The 20,629-nt window shown below is 46.6% G+C and overlaps 1 protein-coding gene and 1 long non-coding RNA gene across 7 annotated transcripts in view; both read right to left on the bottom strand.

Annotated features, from left to right (window-relative positions):
• VAX1 (ventral anterior homeobox 1) overlaps window positions 1-1,877 on the bottom strand; it is a 5,242-nt gene extending 3,365 nt beyond the window's left edge. The window contains 2 exon segments of the mRNA XM_077779523.1: window positions 527-551; window positions 1,615-1,877. Of these exon segments, the coding sequence (XP_077635649.1) occupies window positions 527-551; window positions 1,615-1,877 (288 nt within the window).
• Window positions 1,878-3,659: 1,782 nt separating this feature from the next.
• The window catches only part of LOC144244295 (uncharacterized), a 17,600-nt gene continuing 630 nt past the window's right edge, over window positions 3,660-20,629 (bottom strand). The window contains exons 2-8 of one of the 6 annotated variants that reach the window (XR_013338900.1): window positions 13,759-13,826; window positions 11,457-11,601; window positions 11,170-11,340; window positions 10,744-11,022; window positions 9,548-9,681; window positions 7,522-7,616; window positions 3,660-3,841 (exon numbers count right to left, since the gene is read on the bottom strand). This is a non-coding gene — a long non-coding RNA (uncharacterized LOC144244295). Of the gene's footprint in view, window positions 3,842-7,521; window positions 7,617-9,547; window positions 9,682-10,743; window positions 11,023-11,169; window positions 11,341-11,456; window positions 11,602-13,758; window positions 13,827-13,958; window positions 14,354-20,629 lie in introns of those variants that run through there. The other 5 variants (XR_013338899.1, XR_013338898.1, XR_013338902.1 and 2 more) reach the window with 5 other exon arrangements.

Genomic DNA, 20,629 nt, shown 5'->3' with positions numbered 1-20,629 from the left:
TCCGCGTCCTCTGGGCACGTCCGGTGTCCCCAGCCCGGCGATCAGGGAGCGAGCAGAGCAACTCCGAAACGCTGCGGCTCCCGCCTGCGACTGAGACGGCGACTTGTAGCTGTCCGACACCCGCGGGGACGCGCGCTCGCTGTTGCAATTGATTACGGGTAATTTCGCAGCCCCCACGTTTCGGTTACCTCATGAATACACTAAATTGTTTGGATAATATATCAGATCGTAATGGATGGTTTCTGTCCTTGTCCCCAATCAAGTAGGGGTTTAGCCGGTGGATAAACGGAAATGACTGCTCTTGCTTTCAGGAAACACACAATCAAAGACCCACACTTCCAGAAAAACTTTTGACAAGATTCATCCTGAATTGTTAGTACCATTAGCAGGCATTATTAACTTTCCCTTTGCCTTTGACCCTCCTGCTCACACACCGGCTAGAGGGGTTTTCTGCGCACTCGACAGATAGAGCTGAATGAGGGAGGAGGGGGGAGGGAAAAAGAAAGCAACAGAAACCCTCACACACCCTGCTGCGGAAGAAGAGGTTGCCTCTGGGGGAAAGGGGGGGAGGGAGTAAAAGTTTTCCCAAAAAGTATCTCCCCCCCGAACTCCAAAAGCCAAGCTTTCGCCCCAAATCACTCCTTCTTAACACACCTCGACGCTGACAGCCATCTTAAACGGCCACCTCTCTCCATTTAGTGATCCCGTTGGGGTTTTTCACGCCCGCACCTCCGGCAGCCCTGAGGCAGCCCATTCAAAGGGCAGCTTTGTGCTCAGAGTCCAGCGGGAGAGAGAGGGGGGGAGAGGGAGAGGGCCGAGAAAAATCTCAACTGTGAGTTCTGCTTCAAAATAAAAAAAAAAAAGTTTTCCCCTAGCTATTTCATTGTCTCTGCTACAATATCTTTGAGAAAAGCAACAGCCAGTAATCCAATAAGAGCATTGATTAGGCTACAATGATTCAATTCAAGCGCATGGCCTTGTGCAAGGAGCAAGCTCCAGCCCTTCTCGTCACCTTGCCGGGGCAGAAGCCCTCTCCACGCCGCTCTCCCCATTCATTCCTTTATGGGAAATGCGGAGCAAAAGGAGTGAAAGATGGCAATTATCTAATTGGACTATTAACAAACAGTCCTCTGAGTGCGGCGGTCTGGCGTGGCTCCTGGGCGGGGGAAGGGCCGTGTTCCCTGCCNCCCCCGCGCCCTCCCCTCCCCGGGCGCCCCCACTCTTTCGGGCCCCTCGCAGGACCCCAGCTCGGTCCGGTTCCGGAGGCCGCCTCTGGCCCTGGAGGCAGACCTTGGGCTTTTACTGTATTTGATTGTGTGTGTGTGTGTGTGCGCGCGTGTGTGTGCGTGTGTGCGTATGAGTGTGTGTGTGATTGTCCTGAGCTACTCTCCGCAGGGAGGCGGGTTTCCCGGGCCCGGCAGACGGGTGGCCTGTCAGTCCTCTGGGCTGTCGCCAGCTGGGCCTCCGGATGGACAGTGCTTTTGATTCCGCGCTCTGCCCTGCGGTTCGGCGGGGACGGGGGGGTGGGTGGAGAGGGGGACGCGTCCCTGCGGCCGCCCGGGTCTGAGGATGTAGAGCGGGATGGAGACAAAATCCAGCCAACTCTCCAGTTACTTCCCGGGTTGGCGCCCCGAGGCCCCAGGGCTCCGCTGCCTAGAGGGTCGTGCGAGAGAAAGGCGCAGTCGCCGGGTCTCGGCTCCCATTATCGCGTAGCCAGTGCAGGGCCCGGAGATGCGAGTCCTCCAGAAGGGGATCCGGGCGGTGGATGGGGCCCTCGTTTCCCCGCAGAGCTCGGCCGGAGGCAATTCCCGGCGCCTCCTTCGGTGAGGAGACGATGGGGTCCCAAATCCCGGCCCCGTGGCCCTTCTCTGCCGCATGGCCGGCTGTGGAGCGCTGCCCCACTCTCAGACAGCTGGCCCGGCCACCTCCCCAACCTCTCCGGGTCCCTTGCGCAGGAGGATTTGCCGCCCACCTCAAGAGACCCGGGGGCCGTGGAAANGGGGGGGGGGGGGGGGGCCTGAGTGGCTCATCGCTCCCAGCTAGGACGCCTCCTCCTTTCTACGAAGGCAACCGAGGCCCGCGAAACCCACACGGATACTTGCAGCACCGAGTCAAAGGCCCAGAAAAGAATCTTTTAAAATAAAAATACCCAACCCACCACCTCTTCTATTAGGTGGAGGAGGGGAACCGGCCAGGGAGTGAACTGCAGCCCTTAGAAAAGTCTAGCGCAGTGGGTAGTGGAGGCCCAGGGAGGTCCGGGGCTGCATATCAGGCACCACAGGATACGCCAAACTACCACCAAATCCCAAATACCGATTTGAAGTTAGGCGTCACAGACACTGCCCCTCCCTGGGTGATGAGGGGGTGGGGAATCAGTGGCAAATTTTGTCCTAAGTGGAACTATTTACTGAGCCATCACGTAGGGGTGCATAAACCCATTTAATTTTCTTAACCCCTCCATCAGGAAGGTTAATCATATCCCAGTTTTATAGATGGAAAAAAAAAAACAAAAACAAAGGCTCAGAGAGGTTCCCTAACTTGCCCCAGTCATACAGCTGGGAAGTGCAGAATTTGAACTCCAAGGTACTTCTGCTCTTCTCTAACAACCCTGGGGGCTTTGCTCTTTTTATTCCTGCTTTGAGTTTTTGGATATCCAGGTGCTAGAGACATGTATCCAAGATACAGAGCAATGACCTTAATGTCAGTGCCAGGAATCCTGATGATTAAGCATTGTTTTTCATGGATTTTATCAAAACAACGTGAAATACAAATGAAACACGAACTCCTTGTTTGTGACAATGCTATTTATTTCTAGGCATGAGCATTTCTTAGGAGTCTATCACTGCCCTCCCCCCCCACCCCCCACATCAGGCTGGCCTGGAGTGAATAAAATAGTTTCCTGGATCCAGACCTACTGAATGAACGTCAGAGAGCAGTGTCCAGGAATGTGCATTTTTAGCTTCCTAGCAAGGTATCTTTCCACAAGGTGGAAGAACTGTATCTTGTAAAGCTGGAGGGACATTGCTAAGTTTCATGAGAGCTGGGATGTCTTTTCCTCCCCACTTACTGGAAATGCACGTGTTTATTGGAGAGGGGAAGAAATTGGGATATTATGGGAACACGCCTAGTTTAATTAAGCAACCATTTACCAAGAGCTTAGACGTGTCAGGACCAGGGCTGGATCCTGGATGGGAGCTGAAGCAGATGTAGGGCCGCTTCCCTACAGCTTCACATGCAAACCCTTTACCAAGAGAACTCATGGGCCCTGGCTCCCCGTGGCTTGGGGTTGATGGCACAAGCGATGCCTCTCTAGGCTCTGAGCCCTTGAAGTAACCAAATTCAATAAAGAAACACTCAACCCATAACCTGGTTTTGCTTATTGTTATGCATAGTATGTGTGTGTGTGTGTGTGTGTGTGTGTGTGTGTGTGACTGGATTAAAATTCTGTGGGCATCCATCCAGAAAAACCATGACAAGTTTCCGAGAGGACACAGTGGAGGACGGAAAGCCCTGGGATGGAAATTTCAGAGAAGCAGCTGTTACTCCCAGCAACTAAAGCTGTGTGTCCACTGAGAGAGAAAGGAGAGAGAACTCAATCAATTATTTGGACAATGTGCGACAAGCCTCCACTCCACAGCCCAATGAGGACACAGGGCTGCTCCAGGTAAATGTGGTTTATTCTCATGACTACATTTGCCTCCCCCTCCGGTGCCCTTCCTCCCCCCACGTCACTGTCTGCAGGTGCAGACAGACCCAGAATAGAACTGTAGAGCTGGAAGGGGTTTTTAGAGATCATCTATTCCATAATCTTCATTTGACTTGACAGATGAGGAAAATGAGCCTGGAAAGACAAAGCAACTTGTTAAGGATTAGACAACTAGTTAGTGGGGGCATCTGTGCGACAGTCATGGTCTCCTGACAAAGCTACACTCCCACCAGCACCCAGTCTTCCCAGAACCTGAACAAGATGAATGCTCTCTCTGGGATTGGGTGAAATGATGCCCGATAAATGAACTAAATCACAATCAGAGCCTTGAGGGTGCTTTTCACACGCCCTGCCTTCGCCCTGTCACCCCATCTGAAAGTAGGATCAGAGATAGTACATACACAGTGCTTTCCTTCCCTGCTTTCATTTTTTTTTATTTCAGGAAGATGTAGGAGGAGAAAATATGCTGGCAGAAAATCTGAGCTCCTCTGAGATTATGAGTGGTTTGGGACAGCATAACTTAATGTCTCTTAATGTCTGAGACATCATTTTAAAAGGAACTGCATCAGAGGAGATGATACAACCCGAAATTAAGTTTCCCTGACAATGAATCAGAGCACCTGATAATAATGACTAATTAAAAACAAGAATACCTAGCATTTATGCAGATATTTTCATCCCGGCCAAAGTCACATGTGCTGATGAATTCCATTTTATCTAATTGCCGCCATCCCCATTTCATAGAAGGAGGTTAAGGCACTGGAGAAGCAAATTAATTAAGAGCTGATGCCGAAACCTGGTGCAGCCACTCTGCAGAACAGTTTGGAAGTTCCTCCAAAAGTTAAAAATAGAACCACCCTATGATCCAGCAATCGCACTACTGGATATTTACCCAAAGAATACAAAAGTACTAGTAAATAAATTACTAGTTTATAGTAATATAAAGTATCAAAGGGATACATGCACCCTGATGTATAAAGCATCATTATCTATTATAGCCAAACTATAGAAGCAGCCCAAGTGTCCATCGACTGAGGAATGGATAAAGAAGATGCGGTACATGTATACAATGGAATATTACTCAGCCACCAGAAAGAATGAAATCTTGCCATTTGCAATGATGTGGATGGTGCTAGAGACTATAGTGCTAATTGAGGTAAGTCAGAGTAAGACAAATACCATATGATTTAACTCATGTGTAGAATTTAAGAAACAAAACAAAGGGATGAGAGAGAGAGAAAGAGAGAGAGAGAGAGAGAGAAGCAAACCAAAAACAGACTCTTGATTGTAGAGAACAAACTGATGGTTACCAGAGGGGAGGTGGGTGGGGGATGAGTTAAATAAGTGATGGGGCTTAAAGAGGGCATTTGCTGTGATGAGCAGCAGGTGTTGTATGGAAGTATGAAATCACTATATTGTTCACCTGAAACTAATAGTACACTACATGTTAACTGGAATTTATATTTATTTTATTTTTAAGTTTTTAAAATTAATTTATTTACTTTGAGAGAGAAAGATAGAGTGAGAGAGACAGAGTATTCACATGCACACAAGGTAGGGAGGGGCAGAGAGAGAGGGTGAAAGGGAGAATCCGAAGCACATTCCGCATTGCCAGTGCAGAGCCCAAATTGAGGCTTGAGCCCATGAACCATGAGATCATGACCTGAGCCAAAATCAAGAGTCAGATACTTAACCAACTGAGCCTTCCAGGATCCCCTGGTTTTTTGTTTTTTTTTTTTAACTTTTATTTATTTAAGTAATCTCTACACACCATGTGGGGCTCAAACTCATGACCCCAAGATCCAGAATCACACGCTTTTCCAAGTGAGCCAGCCAGTTGCCCCAACTAACTGGAATTTAAATAAAAAGCTAAAAAATGGGGGTGGGGAAAGGAACTGATGCTGAATATCCAAAGTGGAAATGTAACTATCCATCTAAGTATTTCTTTCCCTTTTTAACTAAAGATAGAGTATTAGCCAATGTACAGAGAGCTAAGCTCTGAATTATTCTGACTACATTTCCAGCAAACAATCCCACTGGACTCTACCTCTCAACTTTTCATTCTGTACCAAGAAACTAAGTTCCTTCAATTCCTTTATATGCTTTGTACATAGAAGAAACATAGAATATTTGAGTAGGAAGGGAGCTTAGAGTGATGTAAGAAGCAAACAGGATTCTGGGGTAAGCCAGGCTCAGCTCTACGGGTTAATAGGTATGTGACCTTAGGGTGGTTGCTTTGCTTCTCTGTGACTCAATAGCCTACTCTTCAGAATAAGGTTAGCCCTAGTATCTGTGGGGTTACTATGTAACAGAAGCAAAGTGCTTACTTAGAACAGTGCCTGACATCTAATGAACCCTCAATAAATATTTAGCTAGTGTCTTTCTTCCAGCACCTTCCATGGGGCTAGCACTGTGTTAGGTAGAATCACAGATAGCAAGAAGGAACCAAGAGCCGGCCAGAGTAATTGGAAGATCCAGATAGTGGATGGCAAATCATCTAATACAATCACAATAGGTTGGCATCATTTTGATTCAGTACCATATAACAGTAATAAGCAGCTGTTTATTAAGGACTTACCCACTCCTATTATCTCATTTAATGTTCATAACAACCCTGTGTGTACCCATTGCATTGGATTACAAATAGCCATAAATTGTTTGCCATTTCTTCCATCAAGAGAAGGAGAGAGAGACTCCCAAGCAGGTTCTGCACCATCAGCATGGAGCCGATGCAGGGCTTGATCTCACGAACTGTGAGATCATGACTTGAGCCAAAATCAAGAGTCAGATGCTTAACCAACTAAGCCACCCAGGTCCCCCTGGCACTAGGTCTTAAAGAGCTCTGGCAGCTTCTGTTCTTGCTTTCTTGGAACCCAGCTGCCACGCTCCATGGAAACGAGTCTAGCCCGCCAGAGGCAGAAAATCCATGTAGAAAACTGAGTGCCCCAGCTGGTAGCACCAACTTCCAGTCATGTGAGTGAGGCCATCTTAGACGTTCCAGCCCAGCGGAACTTCCAGCTGAATGCAACTTTATAAGGGATCCTGACAATATGTGAAGCGGAGATGAGGCATCCATTGTCAATCCTGTTCGAATGGCAGAATCTTGAAAAAAATATATCGTTGTGGTTTTCAGCTACTAAGCTTTGGGTGCAATAAGTAACTGAAACACTCATATTACAGATGAGAAACCGAGACTCAGAGAGTCTCAGCAACTTGTCTGTGGTCTCACAGCTAGGAGGTGGTATAGCTTGGATTCAAACCCGGGACCATTCTGTATCCAAATCCATGCTCTTGACCAAGGAATTAGATAATGCTTCCTATGAAATAGCCAAATTCTTTTTTTTTTTAAGTTTATTTATTTATTTTGAGAGAGGTAGAGTGAGTTGAAAGGAGCAGAGCGAGAGGGAGAGAAAGAATCCTGAGCAGGCTTTGCATTGTCAGCACAGAGCCCAACGTGGGGCTTGAACCCACAAACCATGAGATCATGACCTGAGCTTAACCAACTGAGCCACCCAGGCTCTCCTGAAATAACCAAATTCTAAACAATATCTCATATGTTCATTTCTCTTCTTTCTCTATTTAGACATTACACGGGGGAGGCCGCATGCGTCAAAGAGATAGCATGTCACACTTATGACCCTAGAGAATAAAAGCGTTAGAGCCGGTAATGTAACAAAGGTGGTCATTGCCAAGATCTCACTTTTGGAAAATCAAATCAGGCTGCCTCACTGGGATATGGGTACAGAGTGCTGAATTGCTTTCTCTTTTTATACATTAAAAACAAAAAGATGCAAATGAACATGTTCTTCTCTCACCGTTAGGAAATCGGAGGAACTTGAACACTTAGGGTGGTGAATAGAAAATGACGACAGGTGGTGGCTTGGCTCTGAAATTCTCCAGGTGGGGCATTCTGAGAGAAGGAAAAGAAAGCTTGCTTTCATTACAACATTTTCTGGGTCACAGAGAACTTTGAGGTTTTCCAGGAAAACTGGCTTATAAATGTGTATTTTTCTAACAGGAGTACATTTGTGTTTCAAAGTATCTTTAAGCCTACCATAAACCTATCATTTCCTGAAGTTCCTTATTGCCTGAAAAGCTGCTGGAGCCATTTCTTCAATAAGCAGGGGACACCTCCTCTGTGTAGGTCTTTAAGAACTCTTTGTATCAAAACCAGAAAGTGTTTTTGTTTCAATATGCAGGAACATCGGCCCAGAAGTCACTCATCCTGTGAACCTCCCCCCAGAAGAGAGCCATACTGAAAAGGGATGAAGACAAGGACATTAAGCAGTTAAGATGATGTGTCACAGGGTTTGTAAATTACAACTGGGTTTTTTGCTCATAGGTGACCTTCTTAGTCACTCATTTAAAGCCTATTTACTCTTATGTTATGCCCAATTCTAACGAGCCTAATGCTCCCATTTCCTAGCTTGCATAAGGTTAGAGGAATCAGATGGGAAAGTAAGGTACTGCCTGAGGCAGGAATCTTGGAGACAGAGAGAGAACAAACAAACCAAGTGAGTCAAACAATATCACAACCTGGGGTGACTTTGCTTAGACACAAGTGACTACGGCCTCATGTGTTCTTGAGGGCATGAAAGCCACCGAATGCAATGTACATTGGGTATTCAGGGAAATGGCCCTCAAAGTTAAATTGCATTTTTGTTTGAGAAGGCAGAGAAGCATATGAAACCTTTGAGAAACATTTTAATGTACAATAAACTTAGGAAAATTTCATGTGTCACACTTTATTCCTTTATAATCAGGGAGACGTCACTGTAATTTTAAAAGGCAAAACCTATTCCTAAGTGGAAACAATGGAAACCACATAGACTTCTCTTTATTCACCACTAAAAGGTGGCCAAAGTGAGCTGTTTAACACAGGAAGACAGACAGAGCATGGGCATATTTTTATCCCCAGATATTTTGTGTTTGATCTATTGCAACACCGGCAAAGGAGTCAAAGAATACGGAAAGGTGAAATGATTCAACTAAGGTCCCTCAGGGAAACCATTAGCCCAGGCAAATCAAGGGGGCCAAGGGGAAGGGAATGCCTAGTACACGCTGGGCGCTCATTAACATTTGCAAAAGGAAGAAAGGAAATCCAAAGACCATGAGCTGTTTGTGAGAAACATTTGTTCTTGGTTTTTTCCAAGACTCTCGGCTACAACAGAAGAAGAACTGTGGCCCCAGGGACACCAGCGGGCTGTAACTGTGTTGGGGCCCAATGCGACCCAAAAGGCAGGCTGAAACGCTCTCCGTGAAGTGAAGCAGGAGTCAGAACTCACATGCACCCCACATGATCAAAGGATGGCATTTACGCAGGAGGGAGGTTATAAAGTGTGTTGAGAAACTCCTAATACTACTACTTAGTATTTCCACAGCGCTTTCCCTCTTCAGAAGCGCTTTACAAACATTAACTAATTAAACCAGCATGACTTCTGGAAGGGAAAATGGAGCCTCTGCAATCTGTTTGAATTATCTGAAAAAGCTAATAAAATGAAGATATAACGTTCATGAAGAGGAGTACACAGAACTGTACATAGCTTTGGGAGGGATTAGATATTGAAGTTTGGAGGTGGCATTAAGGAGCCTCAGAAGTTGTTTATGGCAACATCATGTCACTACCTTGACAGCCCCAAAGGGAGACCAAGTAGCAGACACCATAAAGCATCCTCCTGAGAACAGCCTGGGTGCCTGTGGCTGGTGTGGTCCCCTCTCCTTAAGATTCTTCTGTGTGGGGCTTGTCTGAACCCTGGATAGATAGGAGGAGGAGCCTGCATCCTGGATCAACCAATCTCTGTCCACCGTCTCTACAGAAGGGGCCTCAGANTCTCCACCTACCAGATGCTCAAATATTTGGTGCTCCTGCTCAGTACATATGCATTTCAAAATATTCACAGATTTGAGACCCCTTCTTGAGAGGATGTATTTGGCATTGAAGCAAAAAGCATCATGTATAGCCGGAAGTAGAAGTTCTAGTAAAAGAGAAAGGAAACAGGACCAGGGTTTGGGAGACTGTACTATTTATTGCTCCAACTGGGTGACTAAGAAGAAGATGAGTGACCCCAGACAAGAGCTTAGTCCATCTGACCTTCACCTTCTTTTCTGCAGGACAGGACCAGTGATCCTCTGGGGTCCCAGCCCTAACATTCTCGGAGTCTGTGGTCACACACGGCAAGCCCTAGGGGCGGTGGGTCCTTACGTTGAGACTACTTGCTTTATGGCAGAGTCATCAGGCTGCCCAAATTACATGAGTGCTGCTGGGTATTTGGACAAGGCCCCAAAGAAAACACAGGTAAGTCACAGAGAATGGCTAGGCTGAATGCCTATCCATATGCCAAGGTAGTCGAAGCAAAGGCTGAAAACTGGAGCCAAATTCTAGTCTGTGGTTTCATGTTTTGTGTGGTCCACATTGTAATTTTTTTTTTTTAATATTTGAGTTAGTTTTCAATGTTTTAAAAAATAAGGGGATTATACCTAAACACTTGAACTCCAAATCTCTCTTAACACATTAGACAACCTCATTGTACCAGACTAATTTTTTTCCACCACAGCAATCAGCTGGAGATGAGAAGTGTCTGCCCTCCTGGAAGGTGCCTGTGCTCTCTAGCTCCCCACCGGGGTGGCCCCCTCCCCATTCCCACTGCCTGCCTGGCCCTTGAGGCACCAAAGATGGTGAGGATGTAGGGAGCAGTTGTCTGTTACATTGGGCTGCACGGGAAGCTGAGGGTGCGGGCTGCCATTTCTCTGAGGACCTAACAAAACTGGGGAGCCCCGGGATGGGTCTCAGGGTGTCACCGCTTGCTGTTCCTGAAGAACATCTCACACCAAACTGCCCATCAGGGTTTGTGCCATCAATGGAGTAGTTCGAACCCCGAGTCAGGTGAAGGACACTCTATGTGGTGAGAAGGGCCCTGAACCCAACCAAGCCCCACCCCTTCTTCTTTTGTCAGTTTGGAGATCCAGGCACCATGAGGCTGGGGAACGTGAGAGAACAGAATAGTCAAGTGCTGAAATGGTGAGAACATCACACTCACCCAACGAACACTTTATGGGTGGGCGAGAGCTTCATGTCAATCTTCCCCAAGACGGTGCTATTTTACAGGCGAGGTTCAGGGAACCCAGAGTGGCGAGGCTCTAGGAAGCAGAAACAGAGTCAGGAGACCAGCCCACCTTCTCTGCTCCATGGTTGCCGTTCTCTCTTTGCACCCGGAGAGTCTGGGGCAGAGACTGGAGACTGGTGTTTACCCCACCAGACAGGAAGCAGCGAGAGAGCATGAGAAATGTCCATGGATCCTAAGGCCAGTTCTTCAGCTCTAGGAGAAGAGCAAAGAAGAAAGATAAAGACAATAAGTGATGGGAGGGCTCAGACCCCAACCTGCTTCAGTTTTGTGGGAAAGGAGAATTGAAAACAAGAAAACCAAACAAAAAATGATTCTGGCTGTCTACACAGAACAACTTACTTGATAGCGAATTGACCATTCTAGTTAAAATCTTCTTTGCAGGGGTACCCAGGTGGCTTAGTCGGTTAAGCGTCTACTCCTCTTGATCTCAGCTCAGGTCTTGATCTCGGGGTCATGAGTTCAAGCCCCTCATTGGGTTTCGTGCTGGGCGTGAAGTCTACCTAAAACAAACTAACAAAAAACAAAACAAAACCAAAAAAAAAAAAAAAAAAACCCACACATGAAATCTTTACAGAACAAATCTTTGCATACCACAAAGGGAGAGAGGGATGGAATAGCAGACTTACGATGATATAGCATAGGGGCTAAAAATCGGACAGACACCCCACTTCCCAGGCCATTTCTTCCAGTGGGTGCTTGGAGAACAGGAGAAGCAGAGTGTGCCGATGGACAGAGAAAGAGCGTGGTGCCCAGGAGGGAGAGACATGATGGCTGTTGGTAGAGGGGATGAAATCAGCATAAGAAACCTGCTCAGAATGTCTGCCGACCTCTCCCTCGCTTTAAAACACCAGTGTGCCGTGCAAATAAAAATGGGCTCTCTCCTGTCCGGACTCTGCCCAAGCCAGACTACCCTGTTCTTACCACTTGAACACATCTCATAGTCCCTCCTCCCAGCCTGTCTCTCCAAGAGATCTCCTCTTCTTTCCCTGCTTCCTTGCACCTGCATTTGTCTAGGGCCTCCCCAAGCCATCTCTTTCCCCAGGTGCCATTTTTCTTTCATACCCTACCCAGGAGTTCTGAACATTTGGCATCACTGCTGTTCCTCTCTGAGTTAACTGAACCTGCTATTGGTAATACAAATAGCGAACCCTAATAGAGTACCCTAAGTGCCTTGCATGGATTAATTGTTTTAAATCTTCACTGGAACTCTATGAAACAGGCGCTATTATTAGCCTCATTTCACAGATGAGGAAACCAAAGCACATGGACTTGTCCAAGGCCAGCCAACTACTTAGTGATGGTGTACGCATTAGCCTGCTAGGGCGGCCGTAACAAAATGCGGCAGGCTGGGGGGCTTAACAGAAATGTATTCTCTCACAGTTCTGGAGGACAGAAGGCTAAAGCCAAAGTACCATAAAGGTTGGTTTTGGGCAAGACTTTACTTCTTGGCTTGTAGACAGCCACTTTCCCCTAGGTCCTCATGCGGCCCTTCCTCCATGCTTTTGAGGAAACAGAGAAAGCTCTTGTGTCTCTTCCTCTTCTTATAATCCTAATTATAAGAATCCTAATCCCATCAGGGCCTCACTCTTTTCTTGTCATTTAATCTGAATGATCTCTCTAAATATAGACACATTTGGGGCTTCGAGATATGAATTTGAGCAGGGGATTGGGATACAGTTCAGTCCATAACAGTGTGATATGACTTTTTTTTTTTCCGCTCATTGATTTACTGAGCACCTATTAATTGCCAGGTGTTAAGTGTCTGGAGACACAGCAGTGCAAAAGTCAAACACAGGCCTTGCTTCTTAGACTGTAAGCTCCCATCATCTAGGGGGAGAAAGGGACGCTAAACGAGGGACACGCCACGTCATTAAGCAATCGGATCACTTCGGACAGTGGGTAAGTGTTGAGGCGATAGTGATAGAGTGTGCTATTGGGCTCCTTGGGCCAAGCAAATGTGGAACCGGGGGAAGAGTTTCCCAGGCAGAGGAAAGATAAGTGCAAAAGTCCTGAGGCAGAAATATGTAGAAATGTGTGTTAGAGGAGCAGAAGGGAGGCTGGCCTGGCTGAGTCAGGGAGAGAGGAGAGGGGTTTGGGATGGGAGGATGGGGCCAGGTCATAGACTGCTTCCTAGGTTGTGGGAAGGAGTTTCAAATTTAGTCTAAGAGCAATGGGAAGCCATGTGAAGGTTTGCATTCTGATTTATGCTTTCAAAAGACCTCTTTAGTGGTGTAAAGAAGAACTCTAGGAGGGTAAGGGTGCAAGCAGAGACCCCAATGAGGAAGCTCTTCATTTGTTCACTGAGCAGCTACCGGCCAGGTAACGTGCTGGTACCCACCCCAGGGAGCTGAGGACCTCCCGTGTTGCAGGAGGAGGCTCCCGGACCTGGTGGTCCCAGCCCAGGGCACCTCCAACCTCCCATTAAGGTGTCAAATGAGTCAAGACCTCCCTGAAGGCTGAGCTTTGTGGCCCAGGCTGCAAGTGGGGAAGGAAGGAAGGGCTGAGTGAGGAGAGCTGGTGTAGAGCATGACTTCTCTGCAGATGTGGGGCTCAGCCGGGCATTGAAGGACGGGCGTCCCAGAGAAAGGGGTGCCTTCCATCCATGGGGATAGGAGGAAAAGGCGCACAGGTGGAATGGAAACACCAGCAGCAATAGCACGGGCTTATTTTGTATAAAGGTTCACTCACCACCTACTCAGCTGAGCGCATGCTCTGTCCCCCCGGGCCCGGGCTCTGAGGGATATGTGCGGATGACTCAGACTGGGCTTCTACCATGGAGGGGTTTCCATCTAGCAAGGAGGATAAGGCAGCCCCATGATCATCTGTCACAGCCCAGAAAGTGAGGTGTCCCATCGGAGAATCAGAGACAGCACTGAGGGACATGCCTGTCATGTATAACTGCAGAAGCAGGGATGCACCCTTCCCTACCTACACATGCAGATGCGGACCACGCTTCATAGTCTCCGAGTGTCTTCACGTTTATCCACACGAGTGCCCTGTGAAGTATGCATAACAAGGGTGGCAGGTAATTCTGGTTTCCACGTGAATGCATGCGGTGCTCTCTCAGTGGGGACCCAACCAGGAACCCTGGCACCATGGCCACGCAACTCTCCACTTTCGTGACCCACCATCAGTGGAGGGCTGCTGGGGAACCGACACGCAGGCGGTGGCAACGAGGAGAAATGGGTAGACTCAGGACATCGTAAGAAGGTCCGACTGGCAGGACCTGCTGTTGGATTGAGCTTGGGGGTGAGGGAGAGAGAGAAATCAAGAATGTTGCTAAGATTTACAGAGGACAGAGAAAATACAGATGGAGGGGTCGCGAGGGAAACAATTTAGACATAGCACTAGTCTGGTGACTAAGAGGCTGATTCTAGGCAAGCATTTCCTCCTCCAGGGCCTCAGTTTTCTCATCTGTAAGATAAAACTTTTAAGACCAAAGTTGTGTGTGTGTGTGTGTGTGCACGCGCGCGCACACGTGTATACCAAAATTTATGAAAAGGACATAATGACCATTCCTCAACATGAGACAGAGCACAGCAACATAACGGAAGGCCCTTGGTACACCTGTTCCCATTGCACTCCCCCCTCCTCCCTCACCTCGGATGGAACCAGACTTCAAGCCATTGAATTTGGCATCTGTCATCTCTAGTCACCTTTTAAGGGTTAGTAATGATTGGGTTGTTTTCCTGCATCTTATGATTTCATAATGCCTCTCACTTTGGTTTTTGTACTGTTGATTTGCAGGTGACAGGAAGCTTCCATAGGAGGCTACCGCATCTGTTTTCCACTGACATCCTAGGAGAGGAGCTGACCGGGGACGGTGCCCTCCAGCTTTTCGGAGGAGCAAAGTGTGGTTCACAGTGGGATATGCCACAGCACATCCTTGACCACATTTTCTTTTCTTTTTCTAAATTTATTTTTGAGAAAGACAGAGACAGAGAGCGAGTGGGGGAGGTGCAGAGAGAGAGGGAGACATAGAATCCAAAGCAGGCTCCAGGCTCTGAGCTGTCAGCACAGAGCCTGATGCGGGGCTCAAACTGTGAGCTGTGAGATCATGACCCGAGCTGAAGTCAGATGCGCTTAATGGACTGAGCCACCCAGGCCCTCCTTGACCACATTTGCAACACAGTTCATGCCTTGTTTCTAATGCTGGTTCTCTTTTCAAGCACATTTGTATCCATAACTAGACCAAGTTGTGGAGAGCAGGGATCTGTCCCCTGAACTTGTGACCAGTGTGGTGTGGTTACAGGGTTCAGGCTTCAGTCAAGGAAACAGTGATGAAGGGAAAGCAGGCCCACGTGGTGGGGAGGTTTCTAAAGCCACAAACACGGGCAAGGGACACAGGCGTTGGATCTAAGGAGAGGAATAGCACAAATAGTGCCCAGCGGAGTAATCAGGAAAGAGTGTGATTGATCAGGCACAATTTGGCTCTTATAAGCCCAAACCCTGATGTTTGAAGAGCAAAATGAATGACGCTTCCACTTGTCCATGACAACAAGCCCCATGTGATCTAGGAGTAGAACATGTGACTGCAATATCCACGGAGTGGCCATTCCTCCCAACGACAGGGGCAAGACTGGGAAGAACCATAGGGTTGGGTCTTAGATGGGCAGTGCTGGTCCCTGAATATGATCACTAGTGCGGAGCAATGACATGCCTCTTGTCATTTAAGCTGTCTAACAAATAATAGGGCGCTATTACTTTTATTTCCTCTATTTTTAGAGCTAAGGCAACAGAAGTTCCGAGTGGTTAGTAACTTTCTCAGAGTCACCAACAGAGCAAATATGGGAGTCAGTATTCAAACACAGATCTGCCTGCCTCCAGCCCCTTGATTCTTTTTTTTTTTTTAATAGTTTTTATTTATTTTTGAGACAGAGGTAGACAAAGCATGAGCGGGGGAGGCCCAGAGAGAGAGGGAGACACAGAATCTGAAGCAGGCTCCAGGCTCTGAGCTGTCAGCACAGAGCCCAATGCAGGGCTCGAACCCACAGACCGTGAGATCATGACCTGAGCCGAAGTCGGACGATTAACCGACTGAGCCACCCAGGCACCCCTCCAGCCCCTTGATTCTTAACTGGATTTCCATGTCATCTCCTACAATGGCTCTCCTGTTCCCCAGTAAGACTTGGGCTCTGAACTATTTCTCTACTAGCCTTGTGAAGGTAGGTTTGCCCCAGACCCAGCCACTGGGACTGCGGGAAGACAAGGACTATTTTATTACCATCTCAAAGCCAAGCAAATCAGCATACGACCTTGGCCTCATTAGCAGGAGGCTTAATCTCCTCAGGTAGCCCATCTTGGCCAATTACACTTTTATTATAAGCAGCTGTTACGTTTGTGCTTCCCAGGTTACTCCTAGCTAAACCTGAGCAATGAAGCAATTGCAAGTACCGGACGGATACTGACAATTAGCCAGCCCCAAGTTCAAGGGCAAAAACAGTCCTAAGGGCCCTACTGATTCTTTAGCTCCAGGACAAATGCATTTTTCTGCCACTAGACCTGCGTTCAGCTACATAACATTTTTCCAGGGGAAACGCACTTAGGGATAGAGCCTGTGTAAATATGTATAAAGACAGATGCGTATAGCAAATCAGGTTTTTTCCTATTCTGTGGGCTTTTTCCGCTGTTACAGAGGATCTCAAGTCTGACAAAATAGCTCCAGAGTTAATGTTCATCAACATGTGTCATAGGAATGTTAGAAATCTGGCTATGTCGTAATATTATATGTACTATATGTATGCATATAAAATTTATTTATGTCTTCAAGAGAGGAAACAGAAAGGAAACACGTTGGCCCAATGGAAAATAACTCAGGTCTTATGGTTTCTAAGCTTTTAGGGTTTGATAATCAACAATACGATATTACAAACCTGTTAGGGTTTGCTATTCAATAATACAAAGCAAAAAAATAAGACAACTATAAATAAATCCTGTCTAGCTGATCTAAATTATAGGACTCATGCGGCTCTAGCAAACCCTCTTCCCCTAGCCACGGTGTGATTCTTCCTGATTGAGAATCGAGTTTCTGGGCTACTTCGCAGAGAATGAAATTACAAAACACAAGCTAGCAGATTTAAAAAAATATTGTCACCAGGTATCCCTGCTGGATATCAAGTGACTGGGTCAGAAACTCAGTCGGAAACTCTGCTTAAGGAAGAGCAGAACAAATCCCCCTCGCCTAGGAGGCCAAACAGAGCATTGTTTTAGTTCCGTGGGAGATAACGACAATGGAATAGAACATTGTCCTTCGTAATGGTCTCCTGCTGGCGGGGAAATGCGGAGGCAAAACCGAGGTGCTCAGCAAAAACAAACACGGGGCTGAACTGCTACCTTCTTTTTAAAGTAAAAACTGTTGATCCAGCAGGCGAGCCCCTCCCAGCGGCTTCCATTCGGTTATAAAAGTCTTGCATTTGGAGGTGCTCGGGGCTGGAATGTTGCTGGGTGGGGGGCGGGGTACAGAGGCTAACTGAACTAGTGTGGCTGAGCCCCTCGCCTCAGAGATAGGCGTTGGGGACCATTTTGAAATTCACCAGCCGCTGGACAAAACAGGCTTTCCATAAAAACACAATCACTGCATCATGCTTCAGGACCAGCTGAGATCTCGCCTCACCTCTACTCATTTTAGGACTGCTGATCACACCGACGTACTTTGTATGGGTAAAGTTCCACATCCGTTGAAGAGAAAACCTTTATTTTGTAAGTATTAATCGGGCTGCCTGAAGAATGACACCAGTGATCCATTCATTTGACACAGAAATCAGTACCTTCCAATTTTTCCCCCTTGTAAAATAATACTAAATGTAGAGACTCTCTAATGTGTCCCTCAAAACAGAATTAAATCAGATAACAATTTAAAGGCAAGAAAAATGTAAGTAGAAAGTATTTAAAATGTGAAATTTTGGAAAATAAACATGGCTTCATGTTTGAGACAAAAATAAATGTAAATTCAGGACCAAAGTCATCCTTCAACCCACCAAAGCTTTTGTAGAACACACAGCTCAAACTCTACCACACAGATGGAAAACAGTCCGAATACAAGCTGGCAGTATTCTTTCATTCCACAAACTTCTACAATCTCCATTAAAGCTGCATGGCATTCAGAAGTTGAGGTCCAATTCATCTCTGCTGTTAATGAGACATTTTACAAGCGTATTTTCTTCTTGGGAAAAATTTTTGAATTGGGTAAAACAAATGGAAAATGGATATTTGAAAAAAAAAAAACACCACCACCACAACAACAAAAAACTCCTGCCTGGACAGGTGATTGACTTGCTTAGAATTCTCCGGGCAAGCATTACATTTCCTGATAACTGCCATTTCCCTCCAGTTCCAAATTCTCTCTCCTTGGGGCTGACACAGGACACGGAAATACCAATTCATGATGGTGACGTTCCCTTCACGCATTTCAACAGAGAATTATTTCGTATCAGCTGTCGGGGCGTCCCTCTAACTTTTGCCTTTCCTCTATGAGATCAGGTTTTTCTACAAAGAAGGATGCCAGATAGATTGCTAGTAATAGGAACTAGGTGTTCAGAGTCACAAACACAGCCTTTTGATGCTTTGCGTGGCGACTATCTGTGTGTTTTAGTGTTGCTTAGTGAACCTGAATACCCAGTGGAGGGTGGCAATTTATTTGATCATTATTATTATTATTACTACAGTAATTAGTCTGGTATTTCTAATTTAAAGACATTCATTAGGGGGAAAAAAGACCCCCAACAACTCAATGATGAGATGTTTCTGCCTTCAGTTACCTGTATGTGATTATCTCATCTTCCTCCTTCACCTTTCTGGGTTGATAAGAGCTCTTTGGTGAAAAAATACTCCAGTGGGCGATGAAAGGCATCAGTTAGTATTGAAGGTGCTTTGGAAATTTGGTCAGTAATGTAAATTACATCCTAGAAACCTTTGGTCAAGAGAATAAATGGGGAGCATAATAAGCAAGAACTAGTTTGAAGACCAGGAATAAAGTTAAGGGGGAGGGAAGTAAAAATTATGTAGGAACTGAAAAACTTGAAGTCGGTGATCTAGCCGCTAACGAACAAAGTTAGAAGGATAAGAATTTGGATTAGGCCGACTCGGTTCAAGTTGTTACAAATAATGGGGGAAAAGTAAAGCAAACAGTTTTCCGGTAAGTGGTAAGTCCCCAGGTACTCAGGGCTGGGCAAACGGAACGAGCTATGGAAAAGGGATGATGACGAGTAATAAACAGGAAGGCGCTGAGACACTTTGGGCAGTTCAGATCTCAATGCCTCCTCTTCCTCAGTATCTGAGTGCTTCATGCAAAATGAGGAACCATTACTGAATTCTGTCTTCATCTTACATGAATCTGGCCACGAGTTTTTACATCTCCTTCAACTTGTCAGCATACCTAAAATATTTGCTGGGCATTACACTGATCCCACAGCCCAAATCCTGTGCACCCTGATAGGTGTGGGAAGTCCAAACCTGCATCACTTTAGGACTTGCCCTAAAGCAGAGTTCTCCAGGAATGCACATTTTTCCTCCTGAAAATCTGCTTCAATAAAAGCAAGGTCCAGGCACCCAGGGGAATGCTCAGATTAAAGAATTTGGCAGGGAAATTGGTAGTTTTGAAGGCTGTGTTTCAACTCCTATTTTTAAAAGAGTCCTAGGAACATTGCATTTAACATGAAATTTCTGTAAGAAAAAGTTCATGGGAATTATTTTAAAGTTTCAGAAAAGCCTATACGGTACGGGTGGAAAGTTTTCAACTTCAGAGACCATTTTTTTTTAAAAGGAAACAAATTTCAATCACTTTAATATACACTTTAAAGGCAATTTATGATAACTGCTGCCCTCCAATGACTAAGGCTACCGCGAACTTTCCAGGCTGAAACATTCATCCTTGTATTCAAGAAAAGCCCTCTCCACAATTTTGAAAAATATTAAAAATATGGAAGCAATTGTAAAATCACTTTCACCTGTGCAATATCCTTTTTCATGAGGCGCTCCAAATTACATAGCTAGGGTTACAGATTTTCACAAACACAGTTTCATTTGTGATAGTTCTGTGGCTGTAATTTCAGGTTGCTATTTATTTCACTCTATTGAAAGGTATGGGGTTATCTTCGCCTTATCTTCCTCCTGTTACTTAAACCATCCAAGAAAATGTCAAGAAATCAAATAAGAGGAAGAGGAAACAGGACGTAGAGTATTCAAAGGACTGAAATCCACCACATGAGAAAAATTAAGTTGATGATAGTCGGGGTTACCTCCCTTCTCCACGTCCTCCATCTGCACAATGGGCTAACGTCCTGGGCTGGGGATGTCAGGATGAAGAAAGAAGTCCTCAGCCGCTGCAGAGATGCCAAGAACACAGCCAGCTGTCTCCTGACTTAGAATATCTGAAAGCTTCCCGGCCTCTCCCAGGAAGCCCATCCAAATCCACCCGGCGTCAATTTGCCTTCTAGAAGCGACAGGATACGTACACGGATCTGGGCAGTGCTTACATTTTTGGTTTATTGGGTTTATGGGGTCTCTTTGGAACTCTCTGCGATAAAAAAAACTGCAGAGGCGTAGGGGCGGGGGACGAGGTGGGGAGGAAAGGAGTCGAGCGAAGGAGAGCAGAGCTGGGGAGACAAGCAGGGGTGGAGACCCTGGGAGGGAGAGGAAAAGCCGAAGGCGGAGAGCGCAGCCAGACGACGGGCAGGGGGAGGCAGGGCGGGCCGGGAGCCGCGTCCTGGGCCGGAGGGCCGGGGCTGGGCTCTACGGGAGGTCGCTGCGGAGCCCAGGGCTGCCCTGCAGCGGAGCTGGGTCCCCGCGCCCGGCCACCTGC

Source organism: Crocuta crocuta, unplaced genomic scaffold (genome assembly GCF_008692635.1).
Source record: "Crocuta crocuta isolate KB4526 unplaced genomic scaffold, BGI_CrCroc_1.0 scaffold138, whole genome shotgun sequence".
Lineage (NCBI taxonomy): Eukaryota > Metazoa > Chordata > Mammalia > Carnivora > Hyaenidae > Crocuta > Crocuta crocuta.
This window is presented reverse-complemented; position numbering and strand designations above follow the sequence as displayed.